This window comes from Anguilla rostrata, chromosome 15 (assembly GCF_018555375.3).
Source record: "Anguilla rostrata isolate EN2019 chromosome 15, ASM1855537v3, whole genome shotgun sequence".
NCBI classification, from domain to species: Eukaryota; Metazoa; Chordata; class Actinopteri; order Anguilliformes; family Anguillidae; genus Anguilla; species Anguilla rostrata.
In genome coordinates, this window is record NC_057947.1 from 25,913,279 (window position 1) to 25,932,091 (window position 18,813).

General features: G+C 44.2%; 2 protein-coding genes across 4 annotated transcripts; one reads left to right on the forward strand and one right to left on the reverse strand.

The window, feature by feature from the left end:
• The first annotated feature begins 1,568 nt into the window (after window positions 1–1,568).
• On the forward strand, window positions 1,569–8,210 carry popdc2 (popeye domain containing 2). Of its 2 annotated transcripts, none has more exons than XM_064311315.1 (4): window positions 1,569–2,547; window positions 3,651–3,759; window positions 4,303–4,824; window positions 7,198–8,210. In XM_064311315.1, exons 1-3 carry the CDS (start codon window positions 2,051–2,053, stop codon window positions 4,783–4,785), a joined length of 1,089 nt encoding a protein of 362 aa, XP_064167385.1. In that variant the 5' UTR covers window positions 1,569–2,050; the 3' UTR covers window positions 4,786–4,824; window positions 7,198–8,210. The 2 variants fall into 2 exon arrangements, with proteins under 2 accessions (XP_064167385.1, XP_064167386.1); XM_064311316.1 differs by having other exon boundaries at window positions 1,573–2,547; window positions 4,303–4,690.
• On the reverse strand, window positions 7,677–17,943 carry pla1a (phospholipase A1 member A). Of its 2 annotated transcripts, none has more exons than XM_064311308.1 (11): window positions 17,322–17,943; window positions 15,629–15,845; window positions 14,837–15,014; window positions 14,300–14,408; window positions 12,941–13,042; window positions 12,342–12,434; window positions 11,610–11,777; window positions 10,725–10,814; window positions 10,078–10,186; window positions 9,284–9,439; window positions 7,677–8,839 (listed from the first exon to the last, which is right to left on the reverse strand). In XM_064311308.1, exons 1-11 carry the CDS (start codon window positions 17,392–17,394, stop codon window positions 8,749–8,751), a joined length of 1,386 nt encoding a protein of 461 aa, XP_064167378.1. In that variant the 5' UTR covers window positions 17,395–17,943; the 3' UTR covers window positions 7,677–8,748. The 2 variants fall into 2 exon arrangements, with proteins under 2 accessions (XP_064167378.1, XP_064167377.1); XM_064311307.1 differs by having other exon boundaries at window positions 11,610–11,795; window positions 17,322–17,941.
• Between the last annotated feature and the right edge of the window lie 870 nt (window positions 17,944–18,813).

Sequence of the window (18,813 nt, forward strand, 5' to 3'; positions counted from 1 at the left end):
GATTCATTTTGGGGGGGTGATTTGCCGTTTTCCCTTAGTTGTGGGGTGGGGAAGTGTTCACCCATCATCCCCCTGGGATCTATATCCATGGCCAGAGGTAAGTGTGAGTAGGACGCTCTGAGCAGGTAACAGCTGGCTCTGTGCTGCTGTGCTCACATGATATCCATTCACCACCCTCTGTTCCTCCAGAATCTCCTCTGTGTAAATAATGTATCAAAGTATATTTAATCTATATAATATGCAAGGTAATTGGAGGAGTCACTATATGCTTACTATATGCAAAGAATGATTTGCTTGTAGGACCAAAATTTGAAATAATTTCCTTACACTTCTGTCTGTGCACTGTGAATAGGAATTACAATACATGTAAATGGCTAACATGTTTTTGTCCCAATTGAATCACCAAGGTAACTTCACTGTGCTTATTTATTTAGCATATGCTCTCTTCCAGGATGACTTCAGCTACATTTTACATACCATGCACATTTATTGATATAGTTTTCCAGCCACTAGGCTAAGTTGTTCTATGGAAGTTTCGCTGTATAGATAGGCTCAACTCAATGATTTGAGAACTGTAGAAATGAGACCAAGCCATGGCTGCAGATCTGTATATGTGTTGAGAAGTTAATACATTGCGGCTTCATTTGATTTAATTGATATGGATATCTCTGGCTTTGCCTGATTGTAATAATACTTGTCCATGATGGGTCTAGATTGTGTGCATCTGTCAACGAGGAGCACACTATTTTAATGGGCATGTCTGTGCAGTATGCACCATTGTCTAATGAAATCATCAGCATGTCCTAACTGCTAATGATTTGGAGTTGTTGACTTGATGACCTTTGTGACATCACGCATTCCGTGTGCGCTGTGCGTTCTATGCAAGGGCTGGAACATGCTGTGCAGTCAGTACAGTACCTGTGGCGGGCCCTATATCACCGACGTGCCTGTGATCTCCTCCTGTCTGAGTGTGAAAGCTCTCGCTATCCTGACAGCGTGAGTGTGGCCATCAAAGCCACTCACTGTGCTCCTGTAATCTCCCTGCCGTTTGGAAGGGGCCCTTTAATTGCACATGACTGCTGGGGACTGGCATGTGGAACTGAGGGAGGGGGCAGGGGGGGAGGGAGGGGGGCTCATCTGTGACACCTGACCTGTTCTGTAATACTACCTATTTCAGTGTCTCTAAAAACACTCCCGGAATGCTCTGCTCTGCGCCCGGGCCTGGTCCAGCTCTAGGGCATGTCAGACAGCGTGGCAGGACCTGGAAAGCCATGCAGGGGAAAGGCTGTGATGCGGTTTGGCTGTGCAAGTCCTGTGGTGTGTTCGGCGGAGCGTTCCTGGTGTTGTAGTGAAAGCAGGGCTTGTCGCTCGCTCCTTATCGACCCCCTCTTTTCGGGAGTGTTATGTTAAGTGGCTGGTCTGTTTTGTGTCCATGGTGCCCTCCTCCTTAGGTTTCAATTCCAAACATGGTTATCCTTCTAGGGCCCTCTCCCTCTTCCTCTCTCTCTCTCTCTCTCACACACCCCTCCCTCTCTCTCTCTCTCTGCTGCCTGTTGCCAAGAGATACACATTCCTAATGAAACACAGAGCAAATGAACGAGAGAGAGAGAGAGAGAGACCGATAGCAGGGAGGGAGGAGAGGAGTGAGGGAGCAGACCCTAGCAGAAGGGCTAACAACATGTGAAGAAAGCTGTTCAGGACCTGAGTAGAAAAGTTGAGAGCTCTAAGACTCTAATTAAAAACCTGAGCAGAAGATTTAAAAGAGTGTAAGCTACTCAACTGAGCAGTTAGGAACAATATTCTTTTTTAATTTTTATTTTCAACTTGTTTTCCTCTTACTTATTTTGTAAGCATCTGTAGGATCCACCACCTTGAAGATGTTTCTATTTAGGCTTCAGTGACACAATTGCAGCAGCAAGACAATTAGGATATCATTCAGCTACACTAGGCTTGCTTCAGTTTCTCTAGAAATTTCTGGAGGTTTTGACTTGCTTTTAGATTAGCTTTTTTTGGGTGGCAAGACCTGAGAGGGCCAATAAGCCATAGCAGTATGTCGCAGGAGAACCTCACCTTTTTGGAGACTTTGGTTTATGGCCATGAGCCCTGCGAGATATGGACCAATGGCACAGAGGGCGCCCTGTACCAGCTGGGCAACACGTTACTCCTGCTGGGGTACATGGGCGGCAGCGGCACGTTCGGGGCGATCTACATCTACTGCTGCCTAGCGCCCGGGTTCCTGTGCCACGCCCTGTGGGGGTGGATGACCGTGTGCGGGCTGGACGTGTTCTCCTGGAGCCTGCTGTTCATCGCGCTCTGCCTGCTGCAGCTGGTGCACCTGGCCTTCCGCCTGCACCAGGACAGCTTCCCCGGGGAGGAGCTCCGCAGCCTCTACAACACCATCTACCTGCCCCTCGACGTGCCCCTCCCCGTCTTCAAGGAGGTGGCGGGGGCCTGCGAAAACCGCGTCCTCTCCCTGGGCATGGAGGAGACCTACGCGCTGGAGGGGAAGACGCCCATAAACCGGCTATCGCTCCTTCTGTCAGGCAGGTGAGAGCACCCGACCCAGAGCAGCACAAGGCTGAGCAATAATGCCAGTAAAAGAGAATTCTGTGATTCAGCTGTCAGTTACTCTGCTCCAGAAAAGGAATGTAAAATTGGAGGGATTTTATTTATTTATTTTTTGAGAGTTCTTGCATTTTCACTTTAAAAATGTCCAGTCTGTAGTTTCGCTTCTTCTATTTGGAGCCAAACCACGAGTCCAGATGACAAACCGTGACATCTGTCTGTGTCAGTTCAGGGATAAAAAATAAATAAAAACCTCAGAAACAATCATCTTTTTGGTAAACCAGAATCCCAACCCAGCTGCAAAATGAATCTGCCAAAATTAAACCCCCCAAAATTGTCTTGCAATATGAAGTGCCATAGAAACTGATACAGACATCTTATTGTGTGTTACCCTTTTACCATTATTGTTTTTAAAACATTATGGAAATATAATTACAGGTTAGAGTGAGCCTTTCCTATTCACTCACTATATTACCACTGAAAATCTTCAGTGCATGCTTTTACGGTGTTCCAATTTCTCTTACCCACTTTGAGTAAGAGACAGGCATATTTCTCACTCAGGCCCAGTTCCTGTTTGCTTATGATGTAGTCCTGTATGTAGGCCAACATGAATGTTTTGAGAAAGCAAGGCTAAAAGCAAGCTGGAAACCAGCCCCTCCTCATGCATGCAGCTATGATGGTCATCTTCAGCAGCCTCATATGAATCTGTATAATATAACCTATGCAAATTGGGTCACCCTTCTTCCAAGACAGACAATTATAAATATACAATAACAATAATAAATGAATAAATATGTAGTATGCCATTGGCTATTCTGTACAGTACCAGAAACAAAATTAATTTTTGGGAACCTGATGCTGGACCTGTAAATGTTAATAATGGAGTAAGCTTGACCAGCTTAGTAATTTTGTCATTTCCAGCAGGGAAATGTCATTTTAAAGATTTATTTTGCATTTAGATTTATTTTGCGTTTATTTGTGGAGTACCTCACTGAATATCCATATAATTGGTGTCAACAACAGAGAGCGTAAACTGTTTGTCAGTCTCTCCCCCCTCCCCCCACCTCATTCTTTTTCTCTTAAAGGATTCGGGTATCTCTGGAAGGCCAGTTCCTCCACTACATCTTTCCCTATCAATTTCTGGACTCTCCGGAGTGGGAGTCCCTGAGGCCCACTGAAGAGGGAAATTTTCAGGTGAGCAGGAGGCCATTTTAAACCTCTCAGCCAAGTCATCCGTAAATCAGAAGTACAACACAATTACTTAACAAACTCACTTTTCAATTTTAAATAAAAACACTGGGTGTTAAGCTGGCCAGCAAAATATTCAGTACCAAGAAACTGCAGCTATTGGGTTTAATACAGAGTTAAATTGGAGGAAGGCCAGTTATGTATTGCACCAATCCACTATGTCCATCATTACAACAACTACCATCAGGGTATAGATGTAGGATCCCATTGGAGCAGGGAAATCACTTCTGCTGTCTGCATTCTTAACTGCCACCTCATCCAAGGGATGCATACGCTTTTAAGACGCATGGTCTACTGTGTTTCATCATATTGCGTTGATTGTCCTGTGCTTATTGTACACTTTGTGTTGTACCCATGTTTATCTTTAATGCCACCAACAAGAAATTTAATTTTTGTTGAATCCGCCAAAGGAAAAATAAAATTATCTTATTGCAATCTGTTCCTGTTGATACTCGACCTCTCTCGACCCCTTTGACCTCCGTTTCCCAGGTGACTCTGACGGCGGAAACGGACTGCCGCTATATCTCGTGGCCGAGGCGGAAGCTGTACCTGCTCCTGGCGAAGGAGCGCTACATCGCCCGCCTGTTCTCTGTCATGCTGGGCAACGACATCGCCGACAAGCTGTACTCGCTCAACGACAAGCTCTTCGCCAAAAGCGGCGTGCGCCTGGACATCCGTCTGCCGAGTCTCTACCACGTCCTCGCCCCGTCGTCGACCAGCGACAGCGCCGCCAGCGGGACGGAGCAGAGGCACCCGGAACCCGCGCCCGCAAACCGGACGGCTCTGCCGCCGCACCAGATGCACCCCGAGAGGAACCCGCCAAACTCCCGCGTCCCGCACCGCCAGCCCTGGCCCTCAGACAATGAGCTGCCTTCTGGTGAGGACTCGACCAGTCTGGTCCTGGAGGACTTTGCCGATATGACGGGATCCTTTATGGATTATGGGAGTGAGAGGGATTATTTGAGAGAATAGGTGTTGAAGCTAACACACTGGCCACTTCTTAAGCTACACGTAAGTACACCTGTGTGCTGCAGCGAGGGGGAACGAACTCCACTGGCTGTGCTTTGACACTTTCTCTAACCCAGCTGAGGTGTGCAGTGACATGGTTGCTAACAGCACTTATCCACTTGTGTAATGAAGGCATTTCTATTGTTTAAAATCACTTGGGTGGGGGTTTGTGGGATTCAACGTGTCTGTTCTAGGACTGAATTCATGCATGTAACATGTTTTCATTTCGCACGCATGACTACATTTCAAAAGCTTCGAGAAAACATGACACCAGTCAACCGCCTGGTGTCTGCCTCTCCTCACCCCAATTCCCCCAAATCAGTGATTCCCGGTCCTGGAGATCTACTATCCTGTAGCTTTTTGCTGCAACCATAAAAAGCACGCCTCATTCAACACCTAGAGATCTCGGTCAGCTGCTAATTAGTAGAATCAGGTATGCCGAAATAGGGTTGGAATGAAAACATACATGACAGTAGATCTATGTGAACAGGGTTGGGAACTACTGCCTTGAAGCCTGTGCCCGATGTTCCACATACTTTGCTTTGACATTACTGGAGCTCTGGTCTGCCTCTCGGTTCGGAGTTTATCAACAGCTTTCCGTGCCATTGGATAGACCCCAGTCACTGGCTTTAAAAACAAGAGGGGGGAAAAAAAACACTGCACTAACCATGACTGTTTATCGTACAATTGCCCCGATAACTTATTTTGGTCCAAACAGGGGGAGGGCGTTTGAGCTGCAGGACTCAGCTGTGGTTAAATGTCTGTAGGATTAAGGGCTGGAAACTCAGGGGAGATCCAGGCTGTGGTGATTAATCCCCACACAACCCTCCCAAAGCGGTCCCTGGCCGGCGGGGGCGGATCAGGTTTCAGGAACGGCCTCGGATTCCGGGGACAGCTGCGGAACGGGGGATCCCACTGTCCTTGTGCAGAACCAGGAATGATCTTCAGATATTGTTGTCAGCTTAGGGGACAGGTGTGGGGATGTGGGGGTTGGGGGGGTGGGGGGGTGTAAAAGGCGAGTCTTGTGAAAGGAGAGCTGAGGCCATGTTAAGAGACAGGACATTATTTAAGACGTGAGCATTTAAGATGTCTCTCCTCATCACCAATAAGGTCAACTGGTCAGCAGGCCAATCATGGCACACTTTATAGGCATGTGCAAGCTGGTTTTTGATTGGTCTAATTAATTTACTTGTGTAGGTTTTGCAAATTTACATTTCCCAATTCACACCACAGTGGCAGTACAAAACTTAAGTTGTGATTTATTTTCTACAGATGTGAAAACAGTTAACTGATAAAATGAGCATAATTTATATTTCTAGCGGCATAAAGGAACATTCCTATAGTATTTGTAATCATAGTTTAAAGGGTTATGACTGTTCCCCCCTAGGGAATTGCTTCACTTCATTCCTTGATTGTTGCTCTAGAAAACAGCATTTTATCAATGCCAGGAAAGAGTGCTGGAGAATGGGCTGGTTCTTTCTCTGCTTCTGGTGTAGTTTGATTTTTTAGAACTAAGCATGTTCTGTGAAAACATAGTGATTCTAGTCTCAATCAATGTCTGAGGCTTTCAGGGTGTTGCTGGCAATGACCAATCAAAGTTCAGTCCAGACCAGACTGTTCGTGATTCTTTCTGAGCATGTCATTGTGGAGAGATATTTACACAGCAATGCTTTCAGCAGAGAATGGAAGAGGCACACAGTGTGCTGGGTCTACTTATAGAACATCAGCAGGAAGTCTCACAAGAGCTGCAGAATGCCTGCATTCCATCACTCGCATCACTTCCTGTTAACTACTTAAACCTCTGAAAGACTGTTTATAAACTAACACAACATTACTGCAGCTTTTGATGCTGCAACATTGCAAAGATACAATAGCACAATATTGTCACAGAGACTACACTAAGTATTCACCAAGGGTTGTTCTACTAGGTCAGAATTAGAGGTTGGATAAGACACAGTGGAGCAGCGAACGTTTAAATGAATTTACCACATGGGGTTTGATCAAATAGCCTGGAGCTGTTGGAAATGTTATAGGTCTTCATTCAAAAACAGGATGGACTGGCCCTACAATTGTGTCTTATATACAGTAACCCAAGGCTTATCTTCTAGGGAAACAGAAAATACAACCTGTTGAACAATGTAGTATGTCTTCAAAATTGGTCTAGAACATGTCCGTTTGTGATTCCTACAGCTTACTGCCTTAATTGGTGTAACACTGTGAAGAGGTGACCAGTAATTATATGGATTGCTATGTAGCATGAATAGTGTAAACAGGTAAACAAAAGTAATTGATTTATGTTGTTTTTGCGTCTCCGTGAGTTGTCAGGAATGAATTATCGAAAGAGGGTGATGACTGGCTTCTTTATCAACCCCACAGGGGACAGCCCACCTAGAGGTCTGCCCACCCGTTTTCAGAGAAGCTGGGCCCCGCTGGCCCCCACAGACACGCCCAAACTGTGACTCCGGCCCCGCCCCAGCAGTGCTAGAAGCAGAGAGTCAGACCGGCCTCCCCGAAAGGTGGAGCCAAGAGTGGAACCCCCCCTCTCCCAACCACCCACTGCCACACCCACTCATTCCCGTCAGCGCTCCTGGATGTCAACAGACGGGGGACCGAAGGCGTAGTCATGGGAACCTGAACACAACACCAGCACCAGCACCAGCACCAGCACCACAATCTAAACAAGGATTCCTCCATTTATTCAATGCTTATTCAGGCAATAACATGACACTTGCATGTATCAATGGGAGACACATGTGAAGGGGAAACCTGTGTGTTTGTTCAAGACATTGTGTGTTATGTATGATTCCACATTAATACTGGCACTCGTTTTTTTTTGTTTTTCATTTCATGGGGGGGGGGGGGGGCGGGGGTTTAACAAAGGAAATTGTAAAGAAATGTTTTGGAGAATGTAGCCGTAACAGTATATAGGTTTTTGTCTGCATGAATCAATGTTCAGGAAGTCTTTACATGTAATGACACAATTCCACAAGTTTCATGAATTTTGTATTTACACACCGTGTATTTGTAACGCGCTGGTTATAGAAACGCAATATCAGCTAGAACATTTCAATGTGATCATTTGTTCTCACAAGTGTTTTTCCACAAAGCTCTCGGATAAAATGACATCATGTCTGCGCCATTGTTATACAGTGCAGCCTGGTCTAATCACCCTGACCAACTTTGTTGCCATATGAGAGTCCAGGGCACAGAGAGGATGAAAAAGAAAAGTTTGCCCAATTTAGCCCCATTATCCCTAAGTGTGGTGAAGTCAATCTGAATGTGAGAAGTCAGGAGTCAGGACAATTTCAGGGACCAACAACAGGACAATGTTAAGCGCTTCTGGTACATGAAGAAAAATATATTCAACAGTATTTATCATTTTAAAGGCATATTTTTGTGTACAGTGTTTAGCTTGGCTATGTGTACGTGTGTGCACATGTGTATGAGTGTGTGTTTGTGTGGGTGTGTATGTGTATTTGTGTGGTTGTGTGTTTTGTGAGTGTGAACGTGCGTGCGTGTGTGCATTTGTGCGTTTATGTGTGCATGTGTGTGACTGCGTGCATTTGTGTGTATGCGTGCATGTTTGCATGCGTGTGTTTATGTGTGCGTGCATATGTGTGCATGTACGATGCATGTAAGGGCTGGTATGCATGGACGCGGATTCGGGGTATGCCTGTGTAGTTACGTGTAAATTATTTGTGGTGTGCTGTGGATAGATACATGTATAGCTTCGTGTGAATTATTTGTGGTGCGGTGCGGACAGATACATGTATAGTTACGTGTAAATTATTTGTGGTGTGGTGTTGTGTGGACAGATATATGTATAGTTATGTGTGAATTACTTGTGGTGTGCTGTAGACTGATACACACGCATTGTGGATACATGTGACCATTTCCTCTCAGTGCTGTGAAGGGAACAAGCAGCTCTCAGTCCATATCACACAGCTGCACAAAGTCATGGGACCATGGACGGCTCCAGCCCAGCTGGATATTCCTCACACAGAGTGCTTCTTTCTGACTGCAGCAGGCAGACAGGAAAAACAACGGTCACTTTTACAGCAATTACATTCACAGTTTATGCACTCCACTTTCTATAGACAAGCCGCATATTTTCACGAGCGTCAAAGGGAAACGGCGTACATGCATAGGTTCTATGTCTGCTGTGTGTGCCTGTTTAAGCAAATCTTCGTTTTGCTGGTCGACAGAGGATAAACAATACTACATTTAAACCCCTTGTGTGTGTGTGTGTGTGTGTGTGTGTGCGTGTGCGCATGTGTGTGCTTGTGTGCGTGTGTGTGTGTGTGCTTGTGTGTGTACGTGTGTGTGTGCTTGTGTGTGTGTGTGCGTGTGTTTGCTTGTGTGTGTACGTGTGTGTTTACTTGTGTGTGTGTGTGTGTGCGTGTGTGTCTGCTTGTGCGTGTGTTTGCTTGGGTGTGTATCTGAAAGATAGAGAGAGATTTACCCGGTGTTGGGAAACTCAGAGATGCAGACAGATTGAAAGTGTATGTCTCCCTGTCTGTAGAAATAAGATCCAGTGTTCTTGAGATGGATGGATTCTATCTTGCACAGAGGCTCATCAGCCGACATCACTCTCCAGTACTTATTCTCTTCCCTTTGCCTGAAACAATTGCAGATAAAGCTGAACCACAGGCACGCAAATCCAACATCTCTGACTGAAGTCTCTGTTTCCCTCTCCCTCTTCCCTCTCCCCCCTCTCTCTCTCCTTTCCCTCTCTGTCTCTCAAATTCTTTTTTCAAATTCAAAATACTTTATTAGCATTATAAGACACATCCTATGTTGCCAAAGCACAGGAAAGAACATACAATTGAACACATGAATACAGATCTAGACATGCAGTGTACAGTCAACTATACACCAATATACTGGTTGTCTCTGTTTATAGCAAGCTGTAACAATTCGCTGCTAGTGTAATACATATTCTGTGTTCCACAAATAAATATGGGAACATTTGGTGGTCATTTAAAGTTTTGAATTTGGGGAACATTGTTATGACTTTGGGTAGAAATTCTCCCTCATGTCCTGATCATTTCCACATTGTGACAAAATGTAGTTCTATCTTCTATCTTTCTGTCTCTCTCCCTCTCTCCCCCCTCCCCTTTCTCTTTCTTTCTCACTCTAACAGACTCCCGTCTACTTGAAACAGCTACCAAATCACTTGTTAGCCTGTTAGAATGAAAGTTCCCTCTCTGTCTGAGACACTGTACGAGATTTGGGGTGACTGGCAGGGGTACCCACAGATTCAGCCTCTGCTGAATGTTGGGCTGGCCCATACTCCTCAGGGTGACCTCCACCTGTGCACTCTTCTTCAAGGGGGACACTTCCAGCTCCAGCAGGAAGTGATGCGCTAGAGAGAGACACAACCAGCAGGAGTTTTATATCCTTCTGCAATTTCACTTCAGATTAATAATCCATTTATGGTCTTTCAGTTCTGAATTCATTTCTATATCCTCCTGAGGCCTGGCAGAAAATAATTTTAGTATTTTTATTTTTTTACATTATACAAGTGTCTTGGATGACAAAAAAGTTGCAGCGGAAATAAATGATATTTTTGAAAATATCATTTCTTTTATTTTATAATGGCCCTTTTAATGTAGGTTTCAGTATAGTAGAATATATGGTTCTTGAGATTAAGAACAGAAACACTTGTTCCCTAAGTGGCGGAAAAATGAATTGCCAAGTAATGAGGAGGACGTTGTACTCCATTACAATATAATGACTTTAAACTGCACCTCCAACAACATTTTAATAAACGGGACCTCTATGGCTCTCATTGGCCGCCTGCTTCTCATGGTTTGTGGTGAGAAAAAGGGGACAGAACGCAGAGGTGGTCTGACGGACACGGCCTGCGAGACAGGAGTCGCGCGCAGCAGCAGCACACACACCGCAGAAGGGCGCCGCGGAGCTCGTCTGGAGGAACAGCTTCTCTTGGTGGGGCAAAGGAGAGACGGTGATCCCGCCCTTCTCCAAGAGTCCTGAAACGCACACGCGCGCACGCAGAATACAGTGAGAGTGCACGACAACGACTCACACATGTGTGTGTTCATGTGTATGTGTGTGTTAGTTTGTGCACGTGTGTGTGTGTGTGTGTGTGTGTGTATGTGCATGCGCGTGTGTGCGTTCACGTGCAAGTGTGTGTTAGTTTGTGCACGCATGCACGTGTGTGTATGTGTGCGTGTGTTGATGTGCGTGTGTGTGATAAGATAGCAAGCTTCTGTGTGTTTCGGGTTATCTGTATGTAACATTATTTCCATTTTAAAGGAGAGACACAGATTAAAAGCAGCGTTATCTCTCCTGTCTCTACTCTCTGCTTCAGATGAAAGGCATGAGGAGCACTACTGTGTCACCCTGAATTTATCTACAGCCTGAGAGATAAGCAGCCATCAGCCAGCTGTAGCAGACCTACATCACACCGTGTCAATCAGACTGACTCCAGTTTTAAGAAATTCAAGTTACCTCAGGTATTACTATTTTCTGAAGGTGAATAGAACTTTTAGGGGCATACTTTCTATTACATTGTGTAAAAAGTAACATATAATCCAAAACATAATAAAATGTTTTAATGGAAAGACAGCAGCTGTAGGTAACTACTGAGCACCACACAGTAAAAAGTTCAGTGTCCCTATTGTCCCTATAAGTGCTCTGTTACAGTTAAATTAACACTGGACATTTTGCTGTGTATGTACTTCATTTCCCTCTAGTTAATGTTTGTGTAGTTGTTTGTGATTATACTACACAAAAAAGTGTAACTGAATAATAGATCATCAAACCTATTCGTGGACAGGTGCCCTCGAAGATTCTTTCACAGTCCGTGCATTGCCCAGCAAGGAAGCGCTCATAACTCGGACACGGGAAGCCGATCAGGGGACATGAACTGTTCAGCGAACTGATGTAGACGTATACTGCCCTCATGTGGTCACAGATGAAATAACCGTACACTGGAAAATAGACAAGAACTGACAACAAAGATAACTCTCAGGTAATTAGCAGCTCACAGAGCCTGCTGTACTTATAATTATCACGATGTTATATTTTATTTGTAACCTTTATTTATACTGGGATATCACATGCTTTATAGAGTGTTACAGTTTGTAGTCCTTAAGCCCGGAAGTAAGTTCGCTTTTTTGAGACATGTGTTCCGTCGTCAGATAGCCAGTGGATTTTCCCCATGGGGTTTTCGTTTTTTGCCGAAAATAAGGTCTGTGGTGAACGCAAGTCTAAGAGAGCACCACGTTTTGTTCTACGAGATAGATTACACCCATTAATATCACCAACGTGGATTTTGAAGCTGTTATGTACTTTTAAGTAAGTTGCTAACAAGTTCTTCGCTTTCGTCGGGAATTCTCCCTTACTACATAATTACCATGTTTGTAATGATCATAAATTCACATTTATTTGAGTAATGAACATCAAAAGGGCAATGGTACCAGACGTTGTGAGAAAAGATACAATATTTACAGAATTAATCATACTCCCTCTATGTATCAACCACTTAGGCCTACCTGACGCAAAGCTGGAGCGTTTACAGCCAGTCTGATCCATCCCACCATTGAGAAAGAAATCAACATGTCCGACAGGAATGGAGATCCCAAAATCTGCAAAGTAGCTTAATTTGTTAGACTTTTCTGTTGGTGAAAGGATCTGATCCGATAAAACAGGGCTAGTACAGAATGTGGCATAGACATGCATTGATGCCTCATAAAAACTAATTGGCTCTGTTTGTTTTGATGGCTTGTTTAATTCCAGTTTGGCTGTGCTTTATTAACTCTGTATAGCACCAATGCATTGATGTGATAGTCTATCCTAACTCTGTTATTATTAACTGTGTTTAGCATCAATGCATGGATTTGACATTCGGTCACATCCCTTTCACTAACCATGTAAGGAATTAAGAGAAATGAAATGGCAACAGGTTTTAAACATTACAAGAGGAACTTATGCTATCAGATGCATACATTGCCTCTAGGCAAGTGGAAAAGTATTTCAGGCCTACTGAAAATAACAATCAAATGCAAATAAGTATTACAAAAAAAAAAAGAAGTAAAATGGCATAAGCACAAACTGCAGGACCCTGGCCTGTAATGTGCAGATTACATCTCACAGTCAGAGTCGGTGTGGATGGCCTCTACAAAGAGGCCGTCGGTGGGGTCGAGCCGATCGTATATGTCAGCTCCTTTAAACATGGGCCCTGCTGGGTCCAGGCCTGTTGAGAGGAATGGACAGTCTGAGTGATCCAGCAGCAGAACTTTTACAAAACTACAGTTAGGCTGTGGGGAACAGCAAGCTTGTTGCAATGCTTTATTTAGAAAAGTATTTCTATTTTTTTTTTTTACACAATGTTTAGAATATTGGTTCACAACCCTGTTCCTGGAGATCTACTGTCCTATAGGTTTTCACTCCAACCATAACAAAGCACATCTCATTCAACAGCTAGAGATCCCGTCCGGCTGCTGGTTGGTAGAATCACATGGAGCAAATTAGGACTGAATTGAAAATATATGGGATAGACCTCCAGGAACAGGGTTGGATTACAGTAAAAGTGACATTGTCCTATCAATGTCATACTCCTTTTCTCATGTTTGTTCAGAAAATTTGTTTATCCAAGATACCCATAATGTCTAAAATATCTAAAAGTTAGAAAAGCTGTCCCTCAGTGTCCTGTCTGTGGTTGCAATGTCTGGTCAGACTGAAAGAATTTTCCCAGCTCATTCTACCCACTAATACACAGCTTCCGTGGAAGTGTTGTGTAATATTGTGGTTTTTCAATGTGTGTCTGGGTAAGAGTGTGAGATGTTGTGTCATAGGCTGGGAACTTGTAGAAGAGGAAGAGTAAGTCACCACTCCTGCGGAGAGGTAAGAGGTCAGCCAAGAGCTTCCTATCCTCCCAGATTCCAATGCTTGACAAGGAACTAACATCAGCATGCTGATCACAGTAAGCCGATTGGCACCAGTGTAATCAGCATGTTTCCACACCCTAATTTTAAATGCTGTTCAGTTATTTGTATAGGCCTGGCAAATTTCAAGCTAAAGGATGGCTCTGTGTTTGTGTTTCATGTGGACTATGGGATTGGGATGCGGGGAGGGGGGGGATCTCCTCTGTGTCTCTCTGTATGCGACTCTATGGGCCTCTGTCAAAGAGTCCTTTTGAACATCATGAGAAGGCATCATTCATACAAATTGGCAGGAACTGCCCTGAGATTTGTAGTAGCCCGCCTCGCTGGGGTCAAAGTGCCCTTGTCTTGCAGACAAAGCAGAGATACAGTAATCAAGCCTGTGTGACCGATAGGGTCTGGGACTCGGGTCTGTGCTCATCCTGCTTCCTGGAGTTCTGCTTGTCGTAGGCACAGGACAGATGCCTTTATCAAAGGTGATGGATGTACACTCTTCACATTCCGCGAGCGATTTGTATACAAAACGTTTAATGTATGAATGTACTCTATGCTTGTACACATGCACGTACCTGTAATTCTTCCCACCTTCCCTCCAAACAATGTTCCCACGAAACCTGACACATGAGCTCCAAGGCTCACTCCTATGAAATGAAAGGACTCCAGACTGCTGCCATGACTCTAGGGGAGAGGCATTATCAGTTGTACACAGTGCTTATGATGGCAATATATTCAGTAAATGTACTGGCTTATATATTTCTGGTATATTGTACATAACGTACTGATTTATGTAGGCAGGCAGGCAATATGCATTCTTGTATACAAGAATACAGCTAACAGTACCTGAATATGCTCTATATTCAGGTAACATTATTCAGTGTAAATTTCTAACCTAATTTTATTCACAAGACTTAATCCTGCCAAAAGTTAGACTTCTTTGGCACCGAATGTCAGACATTTGAACCCTGATGGTATTCTATACTTTTGACACACAACTCAGGAGCTTCAGGAATAACCCCAAATGAGTAGTTGAACACCACCTAAGTGTTCGAAGATGTGAGTGAATGTCGTTAAGGCAATTTGCTCGTTAGCGGAGGACGGGAGCTCACAACAAGTTCGTTGACGAGGATGGAGATTTGCACAGCCACCTCCTTGTAGTTCTGCACCACCCGGGTGTAGGCGAAAGAAGCCCCGTAGATCCAGTCCACAACCAGAATGTTGACGTTGGCCGCATGGAGCAGACCCTCGGCCAGAGCCTTCACCCAGGAGGGCTTACTGCCTGTCGCCCTGGAGGGAGAGAAGACACACAGGCACGCGTTACCTTCGGCCTCTGGAGGGGACAGAAGTGTGCAGACACACGTACACACTGCAACCCGGCCTTTACTTGTGATCATCTGGAGATAATGTCCTGACAAGGCCTCTCTGTGTGAAGCTAGTGTGACCCTATAGGATACGATAACATGACTGTGCCTCCTCTCTCACTTGGGACCTCAGTCTCATCCCTCCATTTTATCACTTTGAAAAAGGGGGGAGGGATGCCCCCCCCCCCCCATGTATCAGTAACTGGGACAGATGTCAACTGGTTTTGGAGGAAAGATATGGTGTAAGAATACACCTGTGTTATATCACTGTCACCTGTACTTGCCTGTGTGGCTTACCTTTGCTCAACTGGCGATGTCCCATATGATTTTGTCTGCATGTTTACTAACCTGGCCATGCATGTTGGAGCCCCAGTTCCACCAGAGTTCCCATGGCTGGTCACCAGCTCACTTTCACCTGTGTTTGCCCTGGCTCTATGGGATACGATATGGCTTTAACCTGCACTCACCTGGCAGTACAACCGCACTCTCACCTGTGCTAATTCTGGTGGTGCAGGATTGGACTTGGCTCACTGTGCTCACCTGTATCCGTGGATGATGACTTTTGTTGGGAGGGAGGAGTTGAAGAGAGAGGGCTCCTGGGGGTCAGAGAGGGACTCCTTGTTGAAGATGGTGGCGCAGTCCATGTTTTCGCGGGTGAGGAGGAGGTACTGCACCTGCAGCTTTGTTCCCTGTTGGTACTCCCGCCAGGTGGTGGTGTTGAAGTCTGCGCACTCAGCAGGGGGCGCTGTTTCATTTCCTGTCAGTGTAGGGAAAGAATATTGGCGATATCCCCCTGGACAGTCCCTGGGAAGGCCAAAGATGCCCCTACATGCTGTCCTACATGATTTATTAAATTCATCCATCCATTATCTAAACTCAATCCACTGCACCACCGTGCTGCTCATATTAGATTCAGTGTAACTGAATGGCCACAGTCTGCTGAAAGCAAGATCTCAGCACTAATAACTGCTCACAGTAAATCTAGACACTCATAAGCATTCTCAAAGTCAGTTACAAGGTCCCATGTACAACTCTGTGTCATTGAACTTCAAAAATTAATATTGTCACTTCACCCTACATGATGGAGATTCTCTATCTGACTGAAATTTCTCTCTCTCACCCACACACACACACAAACACACACACAAGCACACACCCACTCTCACACACACACAGACACAGCTCAGTTCTAAAGGGAAGCTTGTGGTATTTCCTGTTCCACTACATCATCCCCCCACCCACCTGCCCGATATTCCATTCACTTTTCATTTAATTCTATTACTATGCATCAACTGTGAATAATGCACATTCAAAATGTCAGCATTTCATGACTTTTATACTTCGCTATAACTGACCACATTATTGTGATCAGCTGGATTACGTCGGTAACTCACTGCAAACATTCAGATGTGTAAATCAACATGACTGTACTGTGTTAACCCTTTCAATGTTTGTTTTTTTACTGTAAACTCATACAGTTCGATTATCTAAAACCGTTTTATATTAGAGATTGCATCTCAAGGTTTACAAATCAGTGTTCTGTACTAGTTCATTATAATTAGACATTCTGAAAGTCATCGAAGTCAAAGACATTCTCTAAAACATTGTTTCCCAACTAATGATCTCTGAATTTTCTTTGTAATACAATAACATCATTTGTATTGTTTTTTGTCATTTTGAATTGTCAGCTGTCAGCATTTTGAATGTGCATGAATAATAAAAGTTTACTAAATGTAATGACGATTATGTAACATGATAACACGGCTGAAACCAATCCTGTCTGGTCTACAGAGAGCTTCATTTTGAATCATTGAAAGCCAGATGGACTTGTCACAGGGGACTGCTGTCCATCTAGTACAGTACTGCATAGTTGTTATTGCATGGACACTGTCATGTTGTCAAAGGTGGCATATGATGAAAAACAAGGATCTCTTTGAAACGTAAATGAATGAATTAAGCTTGCTGAAGAAAAAAAAACTGCTTTATTTTACAATTTTGAATTTTTATGCATCACTAATCTTCTCACAACTTTACAGGATATTTTTTTCTAGTTTTAGAAATTATAGTCTGATAATGAAAATTATATAATTAAGTAATGAAAACATAACACACTGTTTTAATAGGGACATTTCATTCACTTTTTTCCTAGATCCCATTTTGTAAGAGGAGTATACATTCGGTTATAAACCCCAGATGGTTATAGCTGAAGAATGGATTGGGTGATTAACTTTACCTGCTGCAGTAGATGAAACACAGACCATAAAAACGGTAACAAAAAAGAAGACTGTACTCTGCATGCAGGCCATGCTATATCAGGAGATATTCCGCAAAAACTCTTCTGTTCCCTCTTCTCTCGGGTGTAGATAAATGAGGACAAGGAAACTCAGACCGCCGGTTTCGGAATGTGTGTTTTTCCCCCCAAGGTCTGTCTCCTCTGTGTGTGTCCAAACCTCGGCTCCTCACGTAGCTCAAGCAGTGAAATCCACTTAGTGAATTAAGAGGTCCCAACAAGAATGGCAGGGTTGCCGGGGAAAACCGTTACCACATCTGAGGGCGATTAAGTCTCCGACGGGTCCCTCGCTCCCACCCCTCCGCAGTAAAGCCTTCCTTTTGGCTCCGTCTGAACGTTCTTTTAGTTACGGTCCCTTCTCGACCCGCCACACAGGAGCCGGGCGCACTCAGTAACACAAAATGCCCACTCCATTCCTAAGGGGCTGTGGCACGGACGTACATCAGACTCCGGATCTCAGCGCAGAGAGACACCGAAGGCAGGCATAGCAGAGGACAGAACGTCGGTTCTCAATCCTGAATAGTTGGGTTGTTCGTACGCTGGACTCTGGCCTTTGATCCCCCAGCACCCCCCCCCCCCTTACCCCCCACCCCTGCTGTTTGATATGCACGGCTACGCTGGGCTCTCCCATTCTGCATTCTGAAAGAGTAGACCACAGTCCTTCAGTGACACAACACCCTAGTTCCGTATTTGTGCACACAGAGCCCATAATTCTCTTTCGCTTTGGAGAGTCTTATTTTCTGTCAAGGGATATAGATGTAAATCGTATTTACTTCCACTCACTGCTCATGTTTATGTCCCACACTCTCAAAAAAAGGATGTGTTAATATCCAACACACTTTTTGTGTTACTTTCAACATATTTTGTGACAAAGTTACTACATTTGTATTACAAATATGCAATTTATGCGTTACAAAGACAGATGTTTTTTTAACTCGGACAATATTGAGAGTGTAATAAGATTTAGGCATGTACGCAAAGTAAATTCCACAAGCCATCAACAGCCATATTTTTTCGGTCCCCGAACCCACAGCACATCCTTTATACATCTACAAGGATGATGTATTTATACATCACAGATAAGATACTGTTGCCCCCTACCAGCCTGCAAGATAGCTATCACCACAGATGTGCTGTCCTTAACTAGACATGTAGGTACATAAAAAAAATTATACATTATGTGTTGCATTTTGAGAGAGCAGTTCCACCCATGCAGATGTGTAATCACTTCCTGAACTTGATGGGTTAAGCTCAACTTGGACTTTCCTTCAAAAAAAAAAAAGTATTAGAGCAATGCACATTATATTCTGGGGTCTACCACCTTTTTTCATGATCACTGCTAGTGTTCAATACAGAACTATTTGGGGCTCTTTAATATTGGTTGTCATCAGATCTCTAGTATGTTGATTTCCAGCTTTAAATACCATAAAGAAGT